The following is a 24,181-nucleotide window of genomic DNA, read 5'->3' as shown; positions in this document are numbered from 1 at the left end:
CTTTGAAATTAAACTCTAATCAGTATGGTTGCATGTATATTTACAATGTTAATAATGAATTACTACAGGACAGTAAAACAGTTCACTTAAATATTTATCAGCTGGTTTTTCTTTCATTCATTTATTCAACAACTATGTGCCAAGCTCTGGTCTAGGTGCTGGGGACACAGTGTTGAACAAGACAGAAAAAAAAAACCAAATAAATACATAGTAATATCATATGGTAATCGGTTATGCATATCCAGGAAACATATAAGGATGCAGTGCTGTTTTAGATAAATTGGTCATGGGCTATTTCTCTATGCAGATGACATTGGTGCAGAGACATGAATGATGAGAAGGAGCCAGCCATGAGACGATCAGGGGGAAGAGCATTTCAGACAGCGGGAATAGTAAATGCAAAGGCCATGAGGCAGGAATATGCTTGGCATGTTGAGGGACACGAAGGAGAAAAATTTGGCTGGAATGGAATGAGCAGAGAGGAGTCCTAAGAGATGAGACAGAGCATTAGAAAGGGGCCTGGAGGCTGTGGTAACCAGAATGTATTTTATTTTGAGTGTGATAGGGAGGCACCAGAGGGTTTTAGCTGGGAAAGGAAGTGATTTGATTTTACTTAAGGAAAGAAAACCACCTTGGCTGCTTTGTGGAGACTAGACTGTAGGAGGGCAGAACTAGACATAGGGAGACTAGTGAAGGGGCCATTGCTGTGGATTAGTTGAGAGATTATGATAACTTGGACTAGGGTGTAAAAACATTTTTACCCATTTTTCTAGAAACAGTTGAAACAGAATTAAACTATTTTTTAGCAAGTCTTGAAAATGAAGCTTGGGGCTAGAAATAATTGGTAAAATGAGTGCAATGACATGGTTTTGATTATTTAACTATGCGTGGTATCGAAATAGGTCATGATCCTGATTTGGGGACTTTGCACATGCTCTTCCATCTTTAATGTTATTCCATTCTCATCATACTAATTTTTGCTCATCATTGAAGTATCAATGTCCCATTTTCAATAAGCCTGCCCTAAAATTACTCAAGACTGGGTGGGTCATTTGTTTGTCCTGTGAACTCCCACTTGCATCCTGGTTTATGCATCTTTCAACTCATAATTGTTCTATGTTTTATTTATTTTTAAAGTTTTATTTATTATTCTTTTTTCTTTTTTCCCCAGTTTTATTGAGATATAATTGCCATACAGCACTATATAAGTTTAAGGTGTACAGCATGATTTGACTTACATCATGAAATGATTATCACAGTAAGTTTAGTGAATATCCATTATCTCATATAGATACAAAATAAAAGAAAAAGAAATATTTTTCCTTGTGATGAGAACTCTTATGAGTTACTCTCTTCCCAACTTTCGTATGTAACATAAGCATAAGTTAATTTTATTTATCATGTTGTACATCACATCCCTAGTACTTATGTATCTTATAACTGGAAGTTTGTACCTGTTGTCTTCTACATTTTAATTGCCATTTTACTTGTCTATCTTCCTCACTATACTGTAAGCTCCTAGATGGCAGGACTGTCTTATTTACTCATCTCATTCTCTGCAGAATTAGACAATGAATATTTGTTAAGTGAATAATCAGAATGTCTAAAAATCAGAATGTCTAAAAGTGTGCTTATTTTTTAAAAAAATATTTACTTATATATTTGGTTGCACCAGGTCTTAGTTGTGGCAGGTGGGCTCCTTAGTTGTGGCATGTGGGCTCCTTAGTTGTGGCATGCGAACTCTTAGTTGCCGCATGCATGTGGGACCTAGTTCCCTGACCAGGGATTGAACCCAGGCCCCCTGCATAGGGAGCGCGGAGACTTATCCACTGCGCCACCAGGGAAGTCCCTAGTGTGCTTATTAAGTATATGAGTTGCCTGATTCTTAGGTTATGTCTGTGTGAAAAGAACATTTCATTAGCAGACTGGAGTAGGTAATTTCCTTAACCCTGCAATGTGTTGGATAACTCTTTTAAAAATTCCTCAAATCCTGTCACCTTAAGCAAATGGCCTTTTTGTCATCAGTAAATAGATGGTGGAAGGGCTGCTGGGAATTCATAAATGTTGAAAGGATGTTGCTCTTCACCGGGGGTGGGGTGGCGTGGAGTGGGCAGCTTGTTGTTAACCTCTCTTTGTGGCAGCCCCGGTGTTTCTGGCAGTAAGTAGTGAGGGTGGAGGGAGCAACCTAAGCGACAGGCTGCCTGCTCTGCTCCAGCATCAAATCCCGTTAGAGTGCAGGACAGGGTTTTTTGTCTTTTCATTGTCCATGGTTCCTTTCAAGTAGCCCTGTTGACTTGTAAAATAGCTGAGGCAATATTGACATGCAAGTACATTATTTATTACCAACACGAATTTGAACAGCATGAGTGAGAAATGCATCAGACCTGCAGTACCCTACAAGAGTGGAGTTTTCCCCTTTGCGATGCAATCCTTCACCTGAAATATAAATCCTTTTCAAAGCTTTCCCAGACCTTCCTTTAAGGTGGAGCCAACCGTTGATTCTAAACTTGAGCGGGCATAAAAATCACCTGGAGAGCATGTTAAAATTGGATTCCTAGATGCAACCTGCAGAGTTTCTGTTTCTTTAGTCCTGGGGAGGAGCTTGACAATTTGATTTTCTAAAAACCTCTCAGGTGATGCTGGTGCCTGTGGTTCATGGACCGCTCTGAATAGGAAAGAGCTGGACCATATGTTTCCAATTTCTGTTTACTTCAGTTGCATGTGCTTTCTTTTCCTAATGCTAACATCATTTGGGGCTGTTCACTGTTGAGAAACTCAGAGGGGAATATGCACAATAGGCCTGGACCCAAACCTTCAACTCTGCTTAGTCAGTGTCTTCTGGGATCCCCTCACTCCAGGAAAAAATGACTGCACACTTCTCCACAGTTCTGCCTGTTTTGTCTCTTCTACATGGTCTGGTTAACCTGAAGTTTCTCTTGAATTTTCTGCCCATTCCTTTTATATCTACTGACTCATGTCTTTCCCTCCATCTATATAACAGATTACCTTTCTGGTTCTTCTTCAGATCAACACTCCCCACTCATCATTCCTCCACATTTATAGGTATCTTTTAAAATATTCTTTATAGCCCCATAAGAATTTCATTTGTGATACTATCCTGTCTTTGTTGCTCCACTACTCTTTTTTTCTTCATATTCATTTGGTACCACAATACACTACCCTCAGGAAACAAATGATACTCCTTGTTATTATAAATCCGCTTACAAAACTACATAAAATTACCCAAGCCACTGATCTTGTCTTCTGTATCCTCTTAACCAGGCTCAATTGCTGTTTGGAGAAGCAATATCTTTTGACCTCTCTGAGATTGATTTGATCTATCCCCTGTGATTTGCCTATTTTGTTTTCTAATTTTTAAAAATTGTGGTATAATTTACATTCAGTAATATTCACCCTTTTTAGTATACAGTTCAATGAGTTTTGATAAATGCATACAGTCATGTAAACACCACCACTACCAGCACAATTGAGACATAAAACCGTCCAATCACCCCAAAAATTTCCCTCGTGCTCCTTTTCGGCACCCCACTCCTTCCCACTCCCGCCCTTGGCAATCACAGATCAGTTTCCTGTCCCTGTAGTTTTGCCTTTTCCAGAACGTGGAATTAAAATAGAAATGTTTTATTACATTTAAACTTGAATTTAGTCCTTGTATTTAAAGAAGACATTCTATTTATTTATTTATTTTATTTATTTATTTTTGGCTGCGTTGGGTCTTCGTTGCTGCACATGGGCTTTCTCTAGTTGCGGCAAGCAGGGGCTACTCTTCGTTGCAGTGTGCGGGCTTCTTATTGCCATGGCGTCTCTTGTTGCGGAGCGTGGGCTGTAGGCGCATGGGCTTCAGTAGTTGTGGCACGTGGGCTTCAGTAGTTGTGGCTCACGGGCTCTAGAGTGCAGGCTCAGTAGTTGTGGTGCACGGGCTTAGTTGCTCCGTGGCAAGTGGGATCTTTCCAGATCAGGGCTTGAACCCATGTACCTGCATTGGCAGGTGGATTCTTAACCACTGTGCCACCAGGGAAGCCCCTAAAGAAGACATTCTAAAAGCTGAGGGTGGGTAAGTTTTATGCCAGCACACTCAACTGTTCTTGTAGTAATTATTTTGTTTTATTTAGCATTTTAAAATAGAAGGAATATGCAGTTTGGCGTTTCATTATACTTTGGTTTCAGAATATTATTCTTTTTCTCCAAAAATAATCTTCCTTTTCTCTTTTTGTTTTAAAAGAATTTTTAAAAAACACTTTCTGAGTACATTCAGATATTAAAGGTTTTGTTCATTTCATTTACTTACTATTTAATAAACTAGATGAAAGCTAAGTCAGGAAATATATAATTTTTTAAAAACTAGACAACCTGACATTTCTTTTCATCTTTCTCTTATACAGGTGTTTGCTTCAGGATGGTAAGTCAACAATCTGTTTATTATTTTTTGCCATCTCCCTCCCACCCCCACTGTTATTTAGTCACAGAGACAGAGCAGTTATCTACTTAGTGCTAATCTATTGCTAATTTCCTGTCCTTGACAGTGAATGAAGAAAAATTTGTATTTCTTTCAAGTTACTGGTTGAAATTTTTATTAAGGATGTCTTTTAAAAGTAGCCTATTAAAAATATTACAGCCTTCCTAGTTTTCCGTTAATATTTCTATGAATTTCGAAAGTACCTCTCTTGGGGTGATCCAATTAAACATTTTGATTAGGTATATTTAATACACAGTGTGGGGTCTTCCACTTGTTCTGGATGGAAGAATCTCTCCAGGCAAGGGTACATATCTTGAACTGCAAAATGAGAAAAGCCCATTGTTGCATAAGGAAGTGGTTCCTAGGTTTTTAAAGTTAAAACCCCTTGCTGCCTTTTAGATATTTATTTTTAAATATTTATTTATTTTAAAATACTTTAAAAATATCTATTTTTAAAATGTAGTACTCCTTTCCTAAAAGTTAAACGTGGCATGTATTCTCACCTACTGTTTGAGCTGGGAATCACTAGCTAGGTCTCTGTTCCTAACCTCTAAAGGTTCTAACAGGTTCCCACAAGTCAAGTCTCTGCCTTTTGAGATAGTCGCATCCCCTGGAGTTCAGATTGTCTCCTTTTTCATTATTATCTGTGAAGGCATGACATTTTCAGAACCCAGCCCTTCCAGCAATCCTAGCTGTAATCATCTTGGTTTGTGCTGCTTCATTTAGTTGGGGACGTGGAGTGTAGAGCTCTTGGTCACCCTGGCCTCCAAACAGGAGAAAAGCATGTTTCTAAAAAATGCTAGTATTCTGGCTCCACAAGAATTTTAGTGTGATGTAGTTAAAGTAATTCAAAATAAAAATGTTTCTAGGTCTGCATGTGCTGGTAGCATAATTGAATTTGGAATCAGGAAAAGGAATTTTTAAAAACTATTATGAATAATAGGAGAAATAAATTTACTCATAGGCAATTATAACATTTGCGTGGCAGGTCCAGAGTCAACAGAAAACATTGAAATCTTTTAATCCAATACTTTATATTGATCATAACTGGATATTTTTGCTCAGTGATTAAGAATCTTGGAGTGATCATCATTTGAAACCCAGATTGACTGTGTAATTTAGCATTAGCAGGTTGTGAGGGCAATGCAACTGAGTTTTATGGATTCCAAAACACATCATGGAAATTGTTTTCTGAAATAATTCCCACCATCAGTTTATTTTCTCATAACATGCTTGTCTTTACTGAATGTGGAATTTAGCACACACACACAAAATACCATTTAAATGAAAGTTTTTGTAAATATAGGTATTACTATAGGTCAGCTACACAATCTTTGGCATAGACTATATTTTAAAGTAATCAGCTTTTTTGTGACCATACCTTTTTGAATGTTGGAATCAAGTATGTTGTAAATTCAGGCCTTTGATGATGGACTTCGTCTCTCTTGTTTTCTCCTGAAACCAGTACACTGAAGATGAGGCAAGGAAAATAGGTGTGGTTGGCTGGGTGAAGAATACCAGCAAAGGCACTGTGACAGGCCAAGTGCAAGGCCCTGAAGAGAAAGTCAATTCCATGTAAGTAATAAGACAAATAACACACTCATGCAACTTATGAACTTATTTCAATGTTTGGTTGTACAATAAGAATAGAATTGATGGACCAAATTTAGTTTGTAGATTATCACTAAACCAACATGCTTTTAGGCAGACCAGCAAAGAAATTTTCAGAGTTGAGAGTGGAATTTCTACGTCTAGGAATGGATTTCCCACTTGGGCAGGCCCTCAGAAAGAGCAATGGCATCACTCTCCAATCTGTGTGAAATGTGTTCTGTTCAGTCTCCTCTAATATGAGGGAAACATCCAGGGTCAAGTATTTCTCATCTGAAGTGCCTGTGACAGAAGCATAGTGCTTTAGGATGCTTCTTGAAGTTCTTAAAGAGCCTGCAAGGCAAAAAGTTGCCATTTCCTTTGTATTGTTGAAGTATCTTATTTATCTAATTGTAATTTTATTTTTACTGTCAATGAAAGTGTGTTTGATGAGCTGTAGAGTTACCGTAATATGAGTCCTTGCAGCGCAAAGGAGATCAGATTCAGTTATAGGGAAAAAAGTGCCTTGTGTACACAGTGTCATTTTCAAAGAGGTTATCTTTTCAGCTTCCTAATTTCCACTGCTCTCGGTAGTCTTTTTTTTTTTTTAAATAAAAATTGCTCCTATTTATCGAGCATTTGCAACATGTTAGGTAATGTGCTAAACACTTTACATGGATTATCTCATTTAATCTTCACAACAGGTCTTACGAGGTAGCTACTTGTTAATACCCAATTTATTTTATTATTTGCAATTTATCTTTGTTTTCTTAATGTGTTCAGATTTCAAGAGCAATACTTTTTTACTTGTTGTAATAAGTGAAGTAATAAAATGTAGAGAGGTATAAAAGCAAAGTTAGTCATCGGCCCCTCCTTTCTACTTCCTTCCCCTTTGTGTAACCTGAGCCAGTGGCTTTGTGAATCCTATCCAAAACTTTCTTTTTCACTTAAAAATACTTAATTGTACGTTTAAAATTAGGGTTTTGTGTGTTTTTACTGAAATAGAATACTTCATGCGTATATTTCTGTAACTGGTATTTTTTACTTTATGGACGTTCAACAATGAAGAAATATATAAGTACCAATTCCTTATTTTTTCTAATTTCTTTATGTATAGGTACATATTTGCATTTGTGCATAAACCGTACCCCAACTTGAAGAGTGGGGTCCAAAATTCAATTTCATAAAATGTGGGGTAACAGTTAATGGAAAAATTATATTTTTCAGTAGGATGGTCACAAAATGCACAAATGAGAGGACTGTGAGACTTAACATTATACAGGACTAATAGTTCAATGGATGAGAAAATGCCAGATGACTATGATATAGTTTGAGAATGGGGACCACATGGAGGATGGACGCTCATGCCAATCATGTTATACCCTAATCCATGTTGTAGCAAGTTTTTGATTAATTTCCTTAACATAATCATATCATACATTCTGCCCATTATTCCTTTGCAACCCCTGCATGCCCTTCTTCCCTGCCACGCTGCCAGTCATCTATGTTAGCAACCTGTGTGTGTTTCCTTCCATGTTTGTCTCCGTGTTTGCCTTTACACAGCACACACACACACACACACACACACACACTCGAGTGCACATATATTTTGGGGTTTTGTTCAATGTTTGCTTTTTAAAAATGGGATTCTGGTGTATGCACCTCTCTGCATCTCACTTTTATTTTTTTTTAATTTTTTAATTTTTATAAATTTATTTATTTATTTTTGGCTGTGTTGGGTCTTCGTTGCTGCGAGTGGGCTTTCCCTAGCCGGCTTTCACTGTGGCAAGCGGGGCTACTCTTTGTTGAGGTGCGTGGTCTTCTCATTGCGGTGGCTTCTCTTGCTGCGGAGCACGGGTTCTAGGCACGTGGGCTCTGTAGCTGTGGCTCGCGGGCTCCAGAGCACAGGCTCAGTAGTTGTGGCTCACGAGCTTAGTTGCTCTGCGGCATGTGGGATCTTCCGAGACCAGGGCTTGAACCCGTGTCCCCTGCATTGGCAGGCAGATTCTTAACCACTGCGCCACAAGGGAAGTCCCTGCATCTCACTTTTATCATTCAAAAATACATCCAGGAAAATCCCTCCAAGTCAAATGGTGTAACACTAATTCATTCTTTTTAATGGCTGCTTAATATTCTACAGTATAGATGTACCATTATTTATTACCTTATTGCTGGGAACTCATTTTGTTACTTTTTATTTTTATTTTTTTCTGCAATAAGAGCAATGATGCAATAAACATTTTATTGGTGATTTTATTTTTATGGGATAGACTTCTAGGAGTGTGATTTGTTGGTTGAAGTGTCTTGTGTACTTTTAATTTAAAAATATTTGCCTGACTGCTTTTCAGAACAGCTGTAAACAATTACATTTTTTTCTATTCGTCCTGTTGGCAATTGGTACTGTTGCGCTCTCATTTTTCTTTTATCTGATTTGGTGTAGAGTGATGTATTATCTTTTTTACTGTAGTTTGCATTTCTCTAATTGATAGTTAGCTGGAGCATCTTCATGCTATGTGGATTTGTTCTCATGGATTCCCTTTTCACATCCTTTACCAATTTTCTCACTGGATTGCTTGTCTCTTGCCAATTTTAAGAGCACTTTGTATATTGGTGATGACTACTAACTCATTATCTGTTATCTCTTTTTCAAGTATTCCCCAAATCTATCATTTGCCTATTAGTTTTGTTTATGGTAGCTTTTGCAACATAAATTGTTTTTCACTTTTATAAACTTAGATATGGCTATCTTTTCTTTCTGTTTAAAAAACAGATTGTATGTTGTTTCCTAGCTTTCCTTCTTACTTTTTGATGCTTTATTTATTACATTAGGCATCTACTCCATCTGGAATTTGTTTCTTATTTATAATATGAGATTGGAGACTGTTTTCTACCAGATGGATAGCAAGTTGTGCCAGCACCATTTATTAAATAGTCACTCTTTCCCCATTGAATTGAGATACATTTTTGTCATATATTAAAATCTCATATAAACTGGATTTTATTTCTGGATTTTCTGTTCTGGTCCACTGATTGATATATCTATTCTTATACTAATACTCCATATTGATTTAATTACAGTGGCTTTATAGTATATTTTCTGTCATTATTCTTTTTCATTCACTTTTTTGCTTTCTTGGGCATTTATTTTCTCTCTAAACTTTAAGATAATTTTATCTATTTAATTGGAATAATATTTGTTTGTTTGTTTTTTAAAATTAATTTATTTATTTATATTTATTTTTGACTGTGTTGGGTCTTCGTTTCTGCGCGAGGGCTTTCTCCAGTTGCGGCGAGTAGGGGCCACTCTTCATCGCGGTGCGCGGGCCTCTCACCGTCACGGCCTCTCCCGTTGCAGAGCACAGGCTCCAGACACGCAGGCTCAGTAGTTGTGGCTCACGGGCTTAGTCGCTCTGCGGCATGTGGGATCTTCCCAGACCAGGGCTCGAACCCGTGTCCCCTGCATTGGCAGGCAGACTCCTAACCACTGCGCCACCAGGGAAGCCCTGTTTTTTTTAAACTTCCCTAATTGTCTTACAAATATGTTTTTTTAAAAAAGAAAACTTTCTTTTTTAAAACAGTTTTAGAGTTACAGAAGAATTGTGACAATAGTACAGAGGGTTTCCGTATACTCCTCACCCTTTCCCCATTAACATTTTACATTAGTATGATACATATGGTACAATTAATGAACCAGTACTGATGTACTGGGCATTAAGTAAAGTCCATAGTTTATTCAGATTTCCTCAGCTTTTACCTAATGTCTCTTTTCTCTTTTAGGAGCCCATATTTTACTTGCTTTTTAATTGCACATTTTTATGATATAAGAGAATTGTTATTAAATCTTTCCATCTAAGAATATGGATATCTTTTCATTTGTTCAGATTTTAAAATTTATACTTCAATGTGATTTTATGGTTGTCGTCATATAAGTTTTGTGCTTTTCTTGCAGAGTTTATTCCTAAGTATTTGCCTTAGTCAGTTTGGGCTTCAGTAACAAAGCACCGTGTAGACTGGGTGGTTTATAAACAACAGAAATTCTCAGAGTTATGGAGGATGGAAGTGCAAGATCAGGGTGCAAGCATGATCACGTTCTGGTGAGGGCCCTCTTCTGGGTTGCAGACTGTTGACTTCTCATTGTATTCTCCCATGGCACAAAGAGAGCTAGTTAGCTCTCTGGCGTGTTCTTATAAGGACACTAATCTCATTCATGAGAGTTCTATCCTCATGACCTAATTACCTCTCAAAGACCCCACCTCCAAATACCATCACATTGGAGATGAAGCATCAAGCTATAAATTTGGGGAGGACCCAAACATTCATTCCATAACAATATTTTATTGCTTTTTCTCACAATTATGTATGGAATATTTTTCCCATTTTTGTTTCCGGGTATTTATGCTAGAATAAGGAAAGCCTAATGATGTTTGTATATTTATCTTATATCATAGAGTTACCTTATCAAATATTCTCATTAATTGTACTAGATATGATTGTTTGTTGTTTTTTTTGTAAACTATAGTCTATTAGATTTCCTAAGTATATAATTCTGTAATTAGCCAAAATAGTGTATCTTTTATCCAGTGTTTACTTCATTTGCTAGACCTCCTCACAGCAATGTTGAATAGTAATAACCATAGCAAGCATTCCTGTCTGGTTTCTGATTTTATTTGAAATGGCTTTATTTTTTCACCATGATGATGAAGAATGATGTTTGCTGTTGATTTTTGGTAAATAAACTTCATTACATTGAATTTCACTCTTGCATTCCTTGAATTAAGCTCTGGTTGGTCACAGTGTGTTATTCTCTTGAGTCATTGCTGAATACTGCTTCCCGATGTTTTATTTGGAAATTTTGCATCTGTACTTATAAGTGAGATTATGGTTTCCTTTTTTTGGGGGGGGAGGGGTGTTACTGTATCAAGTTTTGGTGTTAAAAGTTCTGCTGGTTCATGAAATGTATTAGGAAGTTTCCCTTTTCATTCATTCTGGAATAATTTAAATAATACTGAGATTACTGTTCTTAGGTTAGCTGAAATAAGTTATGAAATCACTTGGTCCTGGTGCTTTCTTAATGATAGGCCTTTAATCACCTTTCCAATCTGGTCTATTGTAATTGGTGTATTTGGGTTTGCCACTTGTTCCCAGATTCATTTATATTTTGCTAGGAAATTATCCAATTCTTTTTTGAAATTATCCCCTTGTCCTAGGGTTTCAAATTTGTGGTTATAGATTTTATAATTTTTAAAATCTCTTCTGTATCTGTGTTTATATCTCCTTTGAAAATTCCTAATCTTACATAGTTTATTCTCTCCTCATTTTTCTTTAATCAGTCTTAGAAGAGATTTATCTATTTTATTGGTATATCTTAAAAAGCAGCTTTTGGGTTTATTGATCATTTCTACTTTTTTGGTTTTCCATTTCCTTAATTTCAACTTTTATCTTTATTAATTCCCTCTTTTTTATTTCTTTGCTGCTTGGTCTCTAAGTCTTCAACATGAGTGGTAGTTGCCTTTAATTTTAGTCTTTTTACATTAAAGATGGTGATTTGGCATTTACCCTGAACACATCTTTTGAGTTGTTCCATAGGTTTTGGTAAAAAGTGTTCTTTTCATTGCTTTCTGGAGAGTTTGTATTTTCATGTTTTATTTCCTCTTTGAGCAAATATCCAATGGTATTCTGTGTATGTGTTTTTTAAGTTTCCAGTGGTTATGTTTTTTTAGTCACCTTTTATTACTTATTTCTATTTTTATTTGATGATGATCAGAGAATGGGGCCTAGAAGATCTCTACTTTTTTTTTTTTTAAAGAAATTCACGTTCTTTTCTATTTATTTATTTATTCATTTATTCATGACTGTGTTGAGTCCCCGCCTCCGCGCGAAGGCCCCCTCCAGCCGCGGCAAGTGGGGACCACTCTCCATCGCGGTGCGCAGGCCTCCCACCATCGCGGCCTCTCCCGTTGCGGAGCACAGGCTCCAGACGCGCAGGCTCAGCAATTGTGGCCCACGGGCCCAGCCGCTCCGCGGCACGCGGGATCCTCCCAGACCAGGGCTCAAACCCGCGTCCCCCGCACCGGCAGGCAGACTCTCAACCACTGCGCCACCAGGGAAGCCCCGAAGATCTCTACTTTAAAAAAATTGTTAAACCCTTCTGATGACATGATTTATTTTGGACAGATCAATTAGGATGGCTGATCCAATTAGGATGCTTTAGGTTGCAAGAAATAGAATATCTGTTAAAAGTAGCTTAATGAAGGGGCTGATTTTTCTCACTTTCCAAAAGACTGTGGCAGGTAGTTCCAGGGTTGGTCCAGTTGCTCCATTATATTAGGGTTCTGGGGTCAGTTTCTCTGGGACCCTCCTGACTTTCTATCTCTTCTGCTTGCCTGCAAGTCCTTCACACCCTCACAGGATCAATTCAAAGCAGGAAGAATGTGAGACTTTTTCCCTTCTCTTCTAAGAGAGGAAATTCTTAAAAGACCCTGGCAGATTGCTCTACAGGTTCCACTGGACAGAGCAAGGTCTCAAGCCTATGCCCTGGCTTCAAGTGATATTAGGGAAGTATCTGGCATTTTTAGCTTTCCTTCTAACAAGTGGGATTTGGCATCAAGAAGGAAGAAAGAGAGAGGAATGGCTGTTAGGGAGACACCCAACGATGTTTGCTATAAAAGAGACCCGAAAGGAGCATATGTTCTCTTTCTGAGGCATATGAGATTTCATATCTATCTATCTATCTATCTATCTATCTATCTATCTATCTATCTATCTATCTATCTACCTGTCTTTGAATGTGTTGATTATATTATTCCATTCTAGTATTTTTTGACAACTATATCCATTTAATTATGAAAGAGGTGTATTTTGTTTTTGTTTTTGTTTTTCGGGGTTTTTTTGGCCGTGCCGCACCACACCCAGCTTGTGGGATTTTAGTTCTCCGACCAGGGACTGAACCCAGACCCTCGGCAGGGAAAGCACGGAGTCCGAACCACTGGACCGCCAGGGAATTCCCATGAAAGAGGTGTATTGAAGTCTTTCTGTATAACTGTATTTTCATCGTTATCATTGCAGTTTAATTTTTCTTTACATTTCTTACTGTTGTGTTGTTTGATACTACAGATATATGACTTGTGTCATCTTCATAAACAGTGTCTTTTTTCATTACATAGTGTTTGTCTTTATACATTTTAATGCTTTTAAATTTAATTTCTACCTTGCTACTCCCTCTTTCTTTTAAATTTACGTTTCATTGGTATTTCTATGTTTATCTTTACATTTTTATCCATTCTTGATTATTTTAGGGTGCTTTTAATAAACAACATAGAGCTATGTTTTGTTCTTTAGCACATTTTGAAAGTTTTTCTCTTTTAATGGCAGAGTTCAATCTTTTCAAAAATTTTTTTAAACATCTTTATTGAAGTATAATTGCCTTACAATGGTGTGTTAGCTTCTGCTTTATAACAAAGTGAATCAGTTATACATATACAATATGTTCCCATTTCTCTTCCCTCTTGCATCTCCCTCCCTCCCACCCTCCCCATCCCACCCCTCTAGGTGGACACAAAGCACCTAGCTGATCTCCCTGTGCTATGCAGCTGCTTCCCACTAGCTATCTATTTTACATTTGGTAGTGTATATATGTCCATGACACTCTCTTACCCTGTCACATCTCACCCCACCCCCTCCCCATATCCTCAAGTCCATTCTCTAGTAGGTCTGTGTCTTTATTCCCGTCTTGCCACTAGGTTCTTCATGGTCTTTTTTTTTTTTCTTCCTTAGATTCCGTATATATGTGTTAGCATACTGTATTTGTTTTTCTCTTTCTGACTTACTTCACTCTGTATGACAGACTCTAACTCCATCCACCTCATTACAAATACCTCCATTTCATTTCTTTTTATGGCTGAGTAATATTCCATTGTATATATGTGCCACATCTTCTTTATCCATTCATCTGTCGATGGACATTTAGGTTGCTTCCATGTCCTGGCTATTGTAAATAGAGCTGCAATGAACATTTTGGTACATGACTCTTTTTGACCTATGGTTTTCTCAGGGTATATGCCCAGTAGTGGGATTGCTGGGTCGTATGGTAGTTCTATTTGTAGTTTTTAAAGGAACCTCCATACTGTTCTCCATAGTGGCTGTATCAATTTACATTCCCACCAACAGTGCAAGAGTGTTCCCTTTCCTCCACACCCTCTCCAGCATTTATTGTTTCTAGATTTTTTGATGATGGCCATTCTGACCGGTGTGAGATGGTATCTCATTGTAGTTTTGATTTGCATTTCTCTAATGATTAATGATGTTGAGCATTCTTTCATGTGTCTGTAGGCCATCTGTATATCTTTGGAGAAATGTCTATTTAGGTCTTCTGCCCATTTTTGGATTGGGTTGTTCGTTTTTTTGTTATTGAGCTGCATGAGCTGCTTGTAAATCTTGGAGATTAATCCTTTGTCAGTTGCTTCATTTGCAAATATTTTCTCTCTCCCATTCTGATGGTTGTCTTTTGGTCTTGTTTATGGTTTCCTTTGCTGTGCAAAAGCTTTTAAGTTTCATTAGGTCCCATTTGTTTATTTGTGTTCTTATTTCCATTTCTCTGGGAGCTGGGTCAAAAAGAATCTTGCTGTGATGTATGTCATAGAGTGTTCTGCCTATGTTTTCCTCTAAGAGTTTGATAGTGTCTGCCCTTACACTTAGGTCTTTAATCCATTTTGAGTTTATTTTTGTGCATGGTGTCAGGGAGTGTTCTAATTTCATACTTTTACATGTACCTGTCCAATTTCCCAGCACCACTTATTGAAGAGGCTGTCTTTTCTCCACTGTATATGCTTGCCTCCTTTATCAAAGATAAGGTGACCATATGTGTGTGGGTTTATCTCTGGGCTTTCTATCCTGTTCCATTGATCTATATTTCTGTTTTTTTGCCAGTACCAAACTGTCTTGATTACTGAAGCTTTGTAATATAGTCTGAAGTCAGGGAGCCTGATTCCCCCAGCTCCATTTTTCGTTCTCAAGATTGCTTTGGCTATTCGGGGTCTTTTGTGTTTCCATACAAATTGTGAAATTTTTTGTTCTAGTTCTGTGAAAAATGCCAGTGGTAGTTTGATAGGGATTGCATTGAATCTGTAGATTGCTTTGGGTAGTAGAGTCATTTTCACAATGTTGATTCTTCCAATCCAAGAACATGGTATATCTCTCCATCTATTTGTATCATCTTTAATTTCTTTCATCAGTGTCTTATAATTTTCTGCATACAGGTCTTTTGTCTCCTTAGGTAGGTTTATTCCTAGATATTTTATTCTTTTTGTTGCAATGGTAAACGGGAGTGTTTTCTTAATTTCACTTTCAGATTTTTCGTCATTAGTGTATAGAAATGCAAGAGGTTTCTGTGCATTAATTTTGTATCCTGCTACTTTACCAAATTCATTGATTAGCTCTAGGAGTTTTCTGGTAGCATCTTTAGGATTCTCTATGTATAGTATCATGTCATCTGCAAATCTTTTCAAATTTACTGTAATAATTGGTTTGTACACTAACTTGGTTTCTTCATATTTAGTATAATAGTAGTTTGTAACAATTTTATTCTTCTATGTTACTTTACTATTATTACTTTTAGTTTTAATCATCAATACACTTTTTTTATAGTGAACTACAACACATATATAGAAAAATGCATTAGATATTAATGTGCAGGTTGATGAATTAGTATAAAGCAAAGATCTTTCTCCTGCAGTATCACCTTGGATCAAGCGTCCATGGATCATATGCATGGGTCTGTTTTTCTGGGTTCTCTGTTCTGTTTCATTGATCTGTTTGTCTATCCTTGCACCACTACCATCCCACGTTAATTATTGTAGCTTTATCATAAGTCCTGGCATCCGGTAGACAAGTTATTCTAACTTACTCTTTGTCAAAGTTGTGTTGGCTATTACAGTACCTTTCATTACCATGTAGATTTTAGATCAAGTTGTCAAGTTCCACGAAACAACCTGTTGACTTTTGACTGGGATTGCATTGAATGTAAAGATAAATTTAGGGAGAATTTATGTCGTAAATGTGATAATCTCTCATTTATTTTGTTCTTGAATTCTCTCAATAGTATATTATAATTTTCTGCATAAAGGTCTTGCATATTTCCTCCCGAGGTATTCGATAGTTTTGATGCTATTATAAATGCTATCTTCTTAAGCATTTTTCCTGTTTATTGCTAATATATAGAAAATCAATTGAGTTTTGTGTATTGCCTTATATCCAGTGACTATGCTAGACTGACTTGTTGATTCTAATAATTTGCATGAAGATTCTTTTGAATTTTATTGTTTTGAATATTATCTGAGGATAATGAGAGTTTTATTTTTTCCTTTCCTACTCTTTCACCTTTTATTTCTTTTCTTTGCTCACTACACTGATTAGGACTTTAAGTATAATATTGTGCAGAAGTAGTAGTAATAATTGGCATCCATGTCTTGTTACTGATCTCAAACTTTCAACATTTTACTTTTAAATAGTATACTTGGTAAAAGTTTTTTTGTAGGTACTATTTATCAGATTATTAAAATTTCCTTCTACTTTTAAAATCACAAATGGATACTGCATCCTAACAAATGCTTTTTCTATATCAATTAATATGATGATATGATTTTTATCCTTTATTCTGTTATTGGGACAAATTATGTTGATTGATATTCTAATATAATCAGTACTATATTCCTGGAATAAACTCAAATTAATCATGACTGATTTTCCTTTTTATATATCACTAGATATTGTTTGCTCACATTTTATTTAAGACTCTTACATGTATGTTCACATGAGATATGGGTCTGTAATTTTCCTTTCTTATAATGTCCAAGTTAAGTTATGTTTGTCTAGAATTTTTATAATATTGATATTATTCTGTAAATAGTAGAATTCATCACCAATTAGTTCTGGGCCTGGAGTTTTCTTTGTCCCAGTGTTTTAAATTACAGATTGAATTCCTTTAACACTTATAAGACTTTCCATATTTTCTTTTCCTTTTGTCAATTTTGGTAAGTTGTATTTTTAAAAAATTTGTCCATATTTTCTAAAATTTCCAATCTATTGGCATAAAATCTTATTATCTTTTTAATATTGCAGTATAAATAGTGCTGTTGACCTTTAATTTCTGACATTAGTTGTCTGTGCTTTTTTGTTTGTTTGTTTGTTTGTTTTTTGTTTTTTTTCTCCCTAGGCCTTTATCAGTCAATATTCTTAGTCTTTCAAAGAATCAACTTCTGCCTTTGTTGATCCTTTCTATATATGATGTTTCCTGTTTCATTAATTTTGTTATTATAATTTTGCTGCAATTATTTTCTTCCTTCAATTTTCTTTGTAGTTAGTTTGCTGCTCTTTTTTTTAACTTCTTGAGATGGATGCTTAGTGAATTGATTTTTTAGCTTTTCTTTTTAAAATATATAGCATTTTAAAAGCCATAGTTTGCTTTCTAAGCACTGTTTTAGCTGTATCTCATAAGTTTTTATATACAATTTAAAAAATTATTTTGTTCAAGATACATTCTAATTTTCAGTGTAATTTTCTGTTTGACCTATCAATTATGTAGAAATATATTTATTAGTTTCTAAATATATCTAGCTTTTCTAGGTATCTTTTTGTTATTGATTTCTACCTAATTACCTTATAATCAGAGAACATCCTGTATATAATTTCAATCCTTTGAAGTTTGTTGAGACTGTTTTTATGGCCCAGTATATGATCATTTTTATAAAACTTCTCTATGCCTTACAAAGAATGTATATTCTGTAATCATTGGATATAGAGTTCTATATGTTCATTAAATCAAATTTGCCACATCATATTGTCTAAAACCCGTACTGGTTTTGTTTTTGACTGCTTGTCCAGTTATGATTGTGGACTTGCTTCTTTTTTCTGGTAGATTTGTCATATATCTTTTGAGTCCATGTTATTTGATGCATGCAAATTTAGAGTTGTTGTAGTCTCCTGGTGACTTAAGCCTTGTATCATTGTAAAGTGTTTCTCTCCATCTTTAATAATGCTTTTTGCCTTTAAGTTACTTTATCTGATATTAATAGAGTTATACAAGCTTAATTTGTGAATGTGTTTGAATAGAATTATTTCCCGTTGTTTCATTTTCAATGTTTCTTTCTCATTATGTTTTATATGTGTCCATTTTAAACAGCATATAGTTGGGGTTTTTTTCTTTAGGTAGTCATATAACCTTTGTTTTTAAATTAGACTATTTAGTTCATTTAAGCTTAATGGAATTACTGGTATACTTAGAATTAAATTTATATCTTACTGTGTTCTTTCCACTTGTTTTATCAGTTCTATGTTGTTTCCTCTTTCTAGCCTTCATTCGGATTGACTATTTTTTATTATTCTTTTTTTTCTCTATTCGTTTAAAAGTTGTATATTCTTTTATTTCTCTTACTAGTGCTTTTCCTGGAGAGACAACATACAACCATAACATATCCAAATTTGATATTAATTTAGGCCTTTATTCTTTTTTCCAACAATGCAAGATCTATAGCACCTTTTAAGGCCATTTATCTCCCTATTTACTTAAATGCTATTGTGGTGTATTTTAATTATCTATTTTAAAGTTCATAAGACATTATTTTTAAAAGTCAGTATTTGGCAGTTTTCCTATAGATTTGCCATTTTTGTTGCTCTTTTCCCTCCTAAATTCTCTGGGCTTCTGTGTAGGAATATTTCCATTCTGCCAAAAGAATGTTCTTTAGTGTTTTCTTTAATTTGGGCCTGCTGGTGATGTGTTACCTAAGAACTGTGGTTCAGTTTTTGTCTCTATGTGTTTTTATTTTACCTTCATTCTTGAAAAATATCTTTGTTGTGAGTAGAATTCTAACATGCCATTTATTTTTTTAAGTTCCTTGTGGATACCATGAGAGTGTCTGGCATCCATTGCTTTGTTGTGAAGCTGGCTGTTGGTTTTACACTTTGCTTCTTTAAAGTAACTTAGCTGCATTTAAGACAGCAACAATAGTAAAATTGCCAGTTTACAATTTGCAATAATAAATATAACATTAAGACTGTCAGGTTTAGGTTATTTTCTCCAGTAATATTTAGTTCTCTGGGTACAGATGCAGAGAAGGCAGGAGGTAGGGTTCATTCCAGAGCTGGTTGTTGCCAGCTACAAAGTGCAGAAGTCATAGAGCAGGGGCTTAAGGATATTTACAAGGGTGTGAATAGAATGATGAATCCCGGAATCTAGTTTGGACAAGAAGAGAAATGAACTGGGAGGTAATTGATGGGCAGTGAGAAATGATTGCCTTATTCAGTTTTGGATCTAAGCATTTGGAACAGCTGTCAGTACTGTTTTGTTGCGCAATGCAATCCTAGAACAGTGGAATCAATATAAAGGAAGGGATGGAATGGGGGATGTGAAACATCCCTGATGTTGCTTAACCCACTGTGACTGATGATCCAGGGTAGATGAGCTCTTTCAAAAACTGACTTTTTCTGTGTCCAGTGGTTCTATAATTTAATCGGAGCATTGCTAAGTGGAAATTCCTCCAGGTGTTTGAAAGATTACTGAAATTTTGCCCATTTCTATGTTGTCATGACTTTCTTTTTCTTTCTTTTTTTTTTTTTACTGCTTTTTACTATGGGATGGTCAAACATGTACAGGACAATGAACCAACCCCATGTGTCTATTACCCAGTTTCAATAACAATATCTGACATCCTTGTTTCACATATTCCTCCAACTTTTCTTTTGTTTTTGTTATTGTTAGAGTTCTTGATGCAGATTTCCTGCATCATATTATTCACTGGTAGGTTACATTGAAAGGTATGAAACAGCCAATGTTGGACAAAATTTTGAGCTCTAAAACAGCAATTTCATATTGTTCAATCTAATACTTTACTATTTTTCTCTAAAAGACTCTATATACCTATCAATCTATTTTTCTAAGCCCCACAGATGATCTACCTCCAAATGTCAAAGTGCATCTCATAACCTATCAGTTATACTTTTCCCTGGAAGCTTGTCTTCCTCCCAGTCTGGGTCTAGACCTGCTGAATAGCATTCATTCTGATGTTTAGCCTCTTGCCCCTTTCCTGGAGCAGGTTTCTGTTTCCTCAATTACATGTTTTCATTCCCTTGATTTAGTCCCTTATTTTGTTGACACATAATTCTCCATAAACTTCCCCCAAAAAGGTGCCTTAGAGACAAAAAGTTCGTATCCTTCATCTGCCTGCCTTCATCTGTCCTCATACTTGATTGTTGGAGCTGTAAAATTTTATGCCGAAAATTATCTTCCACTCAGAACTTTGAAGGCATAATTCCATGACTTGCGTTGCTGTTGAGAGATTTGATGTCATTCTCATACAAAGGTTTGGGAGCTATACCTGTTTGTTCCTCTCAGAAAGCTTTTTAGATGTTCAGTTTCTCCCTCTTTTTCTGCATTTTCACAATCATCTGCCTTCATGCATGTTTTAATTTCACTTTAGATGTTGGGCTCTTGGAGGAGGAGAATTAATGTCTTCCTTTGACAATTTCTTTCTCTCTCTCTTCTTGGCTCTCCTCTTTTGAAATTTCTATGTCACCCTGATTCTCTAATTTTCAACTTTTCTCACCTAGTCTCCAAACTTTATTTCCTGGGAAATTGCCTCAACTTCATCTTCCAGCCTTCCTTTAATTTTGTTTGTTTCTGCTGCAATATTTTGATTGTTTCTACTTTATAGCACCTTGTTCTTATTTTTTTTTCCATATTTCTCTGAGGATAATGTGTTTTTCTTTTTGCTGTTTTCTTCTGATTTTTGCATTGTTTTTGTTTCCTCTAAGTTTTTTTTTTTTTTCCTTTCACCCCTCCTTGCCTTTTCTTTTTTTCTGTTTGTTTTGCTTCTCTCTTTCATACCCAGGCTTTCCCTACAATCATATTTTCATTGACTTACTCATAAATATGAACAGACAGCCAAGAATAAACAGACTTTTAAGGAAATTTTCCAACATGTAATAGTAGACTTGTTGGCTTGAGGAATGGTGGTGACTGATGGAGAGCTGGCTTTTTGTTGGGGAAGCTCCAAATGCTAAATCTGTAGGTCTTGTCTTCTGCAGTCCTTGGTGCCTCCAAATCCTGAGTCTACTGTGGGTTCCATGAGGTGAGCTGACTTTCTTCTCATTGTTTTTGCTTCTGCAAGTACTTGGGTTGTAGCATCCTTTGTTTTTCTGTGTAGTTACTCCTCCATCTGCTTTCCTTCTAATTTGTTGAAATCTGTTGTTCATATTATAGTTTTGTATCCAGTAGGAATGTTTTCAGCTGCAGGTTAGTAGAAAACCATACTGAAAATGGATATGACAAATAGGAGTTCATTTTTCTCAGTAACAAGAAGTCTGGAGGTAGATGGTTACTGGCCTTGGTTCAGTAGCTCAGTGATATGAGTGCCAATGTCTCTGTGATTCTCTTGGCCTTTCCCTGACGGTCAAAATAATGAAAAGTGCAGCTGCACATAATATCCACTATTAAGTCAGGAAGAAGGCAGGAAAGGATAAGGATTGTGTTGCATTTCCTGAAATTCCCAAAACAGATATCTCCTTATGTTTCACTGGCTCCTGTAGAGTCATGTTGTTGCTCCTTGCTGCAAAGAAAACTGAGATATCAGTTTGACGTATTGATACCCTGAACAAAATTGGTGTTCTCTTTGCCAGGAGGAAGGGCAGGGGAATGGGTGCTAGGTAGTTAATGAATGATGTCTGTTACATATTTCATATTCTGATGCTATCATTTGAATGGGGTTTCAGGTAAAAGGAAATGAACCTGCCATGTTTAATGGCACTGTAAAGATTAAGTGAGAAAATCCATGTGAAGCACTCAGCACAGTGTGTGGAACATAACGAATAATCAATAAACATTCCCTATCATGAGATGACCCAGGGTGTTCCATCTTTGCACACGTTGTTTTAGTGGCAGTTAGAGTGTCCAGGTGGATGTGCCACTAGGCTCTTAGATATATGGGTCATCCCTGCAGAGAAACCGGGCTAGAGAAACAAATTTGGTTGTCATCAGTATGTGGATAGTGTTTGAAATCACGTACATGGATGAGATTACCCAGGGAGAGCTTTTGTGATGACAAGCAAGCAGGAAGCAGACACCAAGAGATTGTAAGTCAAGCTCAACAAACATTATGAATTGGGATGTCATTACAAATAAAAATATTTATACTTTAAAGAATGAATTTATTCCTGTAGTATCTACTATGTACAATATACTGTTTAAGGTACTGAATTATCCAAAAAATTAAACTACGGTAAGTTACAGAAATGGGTTGTAAAGTCAGACCAAATGTGGTGCATTTATAGCTATATAAATATGGACCTTTTTCTTCTTGTTATTAAAAAAATTTTTTTTAGGATGCTATGACAGTAAGTCATGGAAATTAGAGCTAAATTGTCTTTAAAAACATGGATGTGGTTTCTTCCCAAGTTATTGAAATGTGGAATACAATAAGGAACATCATTTAGAGGTAGCCTGGCTATGACTGTAGCAGCCATGCTCTGTTCTTGCTAACAGGCCAGCAGCATCAAAGGACACTGCAGATGTGTGTGTGTTTTCTTCCCCTTCTGTGCTTCATTTTCTCTGAAAAAATGACTGATGGTTTTCTTTTGTAATTTGCAGTATATGATTCCAATTGTAGAGGTAAGTTCTGCCAACATTTTTTGATGTGTAGGAACCATTTTGAATTTATTGTTTTATTAAGACTACTTTTTTTTTCAAAATGAAACAAAAAATATTCTCTATTTCTTGGTAATCATTTTAAATTAATGTATAGAGTTATGACACTGGGAATAAACCGTTGGCTATATCTACACAAAATATATTTTTCTTAAAGACTAAATGGTAATTTTGTCAAAACAAAAACCCCAGAAAACTAAAAACATTTGTATTTGGAGACAGTGAGCCAAATTCTAAAATTAAAATTCCATCTTGATTACTACATATTTTGAAAACCATATGTCATGTATCTGTATTCTGCACTTCAAAGGATAGTTAATGGACTGGAGTATGTATACAACAGGATGATCAGTTGGTCACATAGTCTGGAAAACTATGTCATAACAGGAGGAATGCTTGAAGGCGTGGGGGATATTTAGACTGGAGAGAGTACTACTTGAAGGAATCATGATTGTTTACTTCAAGTATTTGAAGGGCTGATACATGGCAAAGGATAAATGTTCTCTTGTTTCAGAATGCAATATTTTGTTTATAGCAATGGGTGAATTTGCTTATTTCAGTCCCCCCGACAAAGAATTTTCCTGTAAAGGTGTCTAATGTATCTAATGGAATTTTATAAATAACTGGGAGGGGTCTATATCAGCGGTTGGCATACTGTGGCCTTCTGGCCAGACCTGGCCTACTTCCTGTTTTGTAAATAAAGGTTTATTGGAGCACAGCCATGCCCATTTGTTCCTGTTTTGTCTGCTGTTGCTTTTGAGCTACAATGGCAAAGTATTTGCAACAGAGACTGGATGGGCACAAAATCTAAAGTATTTACTGTCTGGCCTTTTACAGAAAAAATTTTCAGACTTCTGGTGTAGATAACAGTCAAAGGTGTTATAGAAGATCTAACTCATTGGATAGTAAGTTAGTATAGGTGACCTCAAAGATCCTGTCCATAAGATTCTATGGTTCTATACAGAGACAATATATATGTACTTAAAATGTGTTCATAGTTTGAGTCAGAAGTAGAATAGATGTGTTCACCAATATAGTTGTATTTATCTCTTCCAAAGATAACATTTGTATGAAATGTGAAATTTTAACAGCATTTTGCTTTACCTATGAAATGCCATTGTTTTAAATTTCCAGCTGTTACAGTAGTGGATTGGAATGAAGTAATGGATTTCATGAATAATTAGGTAGTCTTATTCAAAGTTATTTAATATTTGTAAAAATAACTTTTCTCTGACAGACCATTAGTGGCATGAATTTCTATGTTACCAGACTTGCTAGTTTTTCCTAACTTTTTCATCTGAGAATCTCAAAGCACTTTGCTAATATTTTTATACCTTATTCATTGAAGTCCTTCTTACACAAATAGTGTTATTAAGAAAGTTCCATTAGATGTTCTATTTGTGTGTATGTATGTGTGTGTGTGTGTG

General features: G+C 35.9%; 1 protein-coding gene across 1 annotated transcript in view; it reads left to right on the top strand.

The window, feature by feature from the left end:
• The window catches only part of ACYP2 (acylphosphatase 2), a 174,266-nt gene that overhangs the window by 10,042 nt on the left and 140,043 nt on the right, over window positions 1-24,181 (top strand). Inside the window, exons 2-3 of the mRNA XM_007190020.3 lie at window positions 4,404-4,420; window positions 5,943-6,052. Of these exons, the coding sequence (XP_007190082.1) occupies window positions 4,404-4,420; window positions 5,943-6,052 (127 nt within the window). The remainder of the gene's footprint in view (window positions 1-4,403; window positions 4,421-5,942; window positions 6,053-24,181) is intronic.

This window comes from Balaenoptera acutorostrata, chromosome 12 (genome assembly GCF_949987535.1).
Source record: "Balaenoptera acutorostrata chromosome 12, mBalAcu1.1, whole genome shotgun sequence".
Lineage (NCBI taxonomy): Eukaryota > Metazoa > Chordata > Mammalia > Artiodactyla > Balaenopteridae > Balaenoptera > Balaenoptera acutorostrata.
Note: the sequence above shows the minus strand (reverse complement) of the source record. Positions and strands in the feature narration are given on the sequence as shown.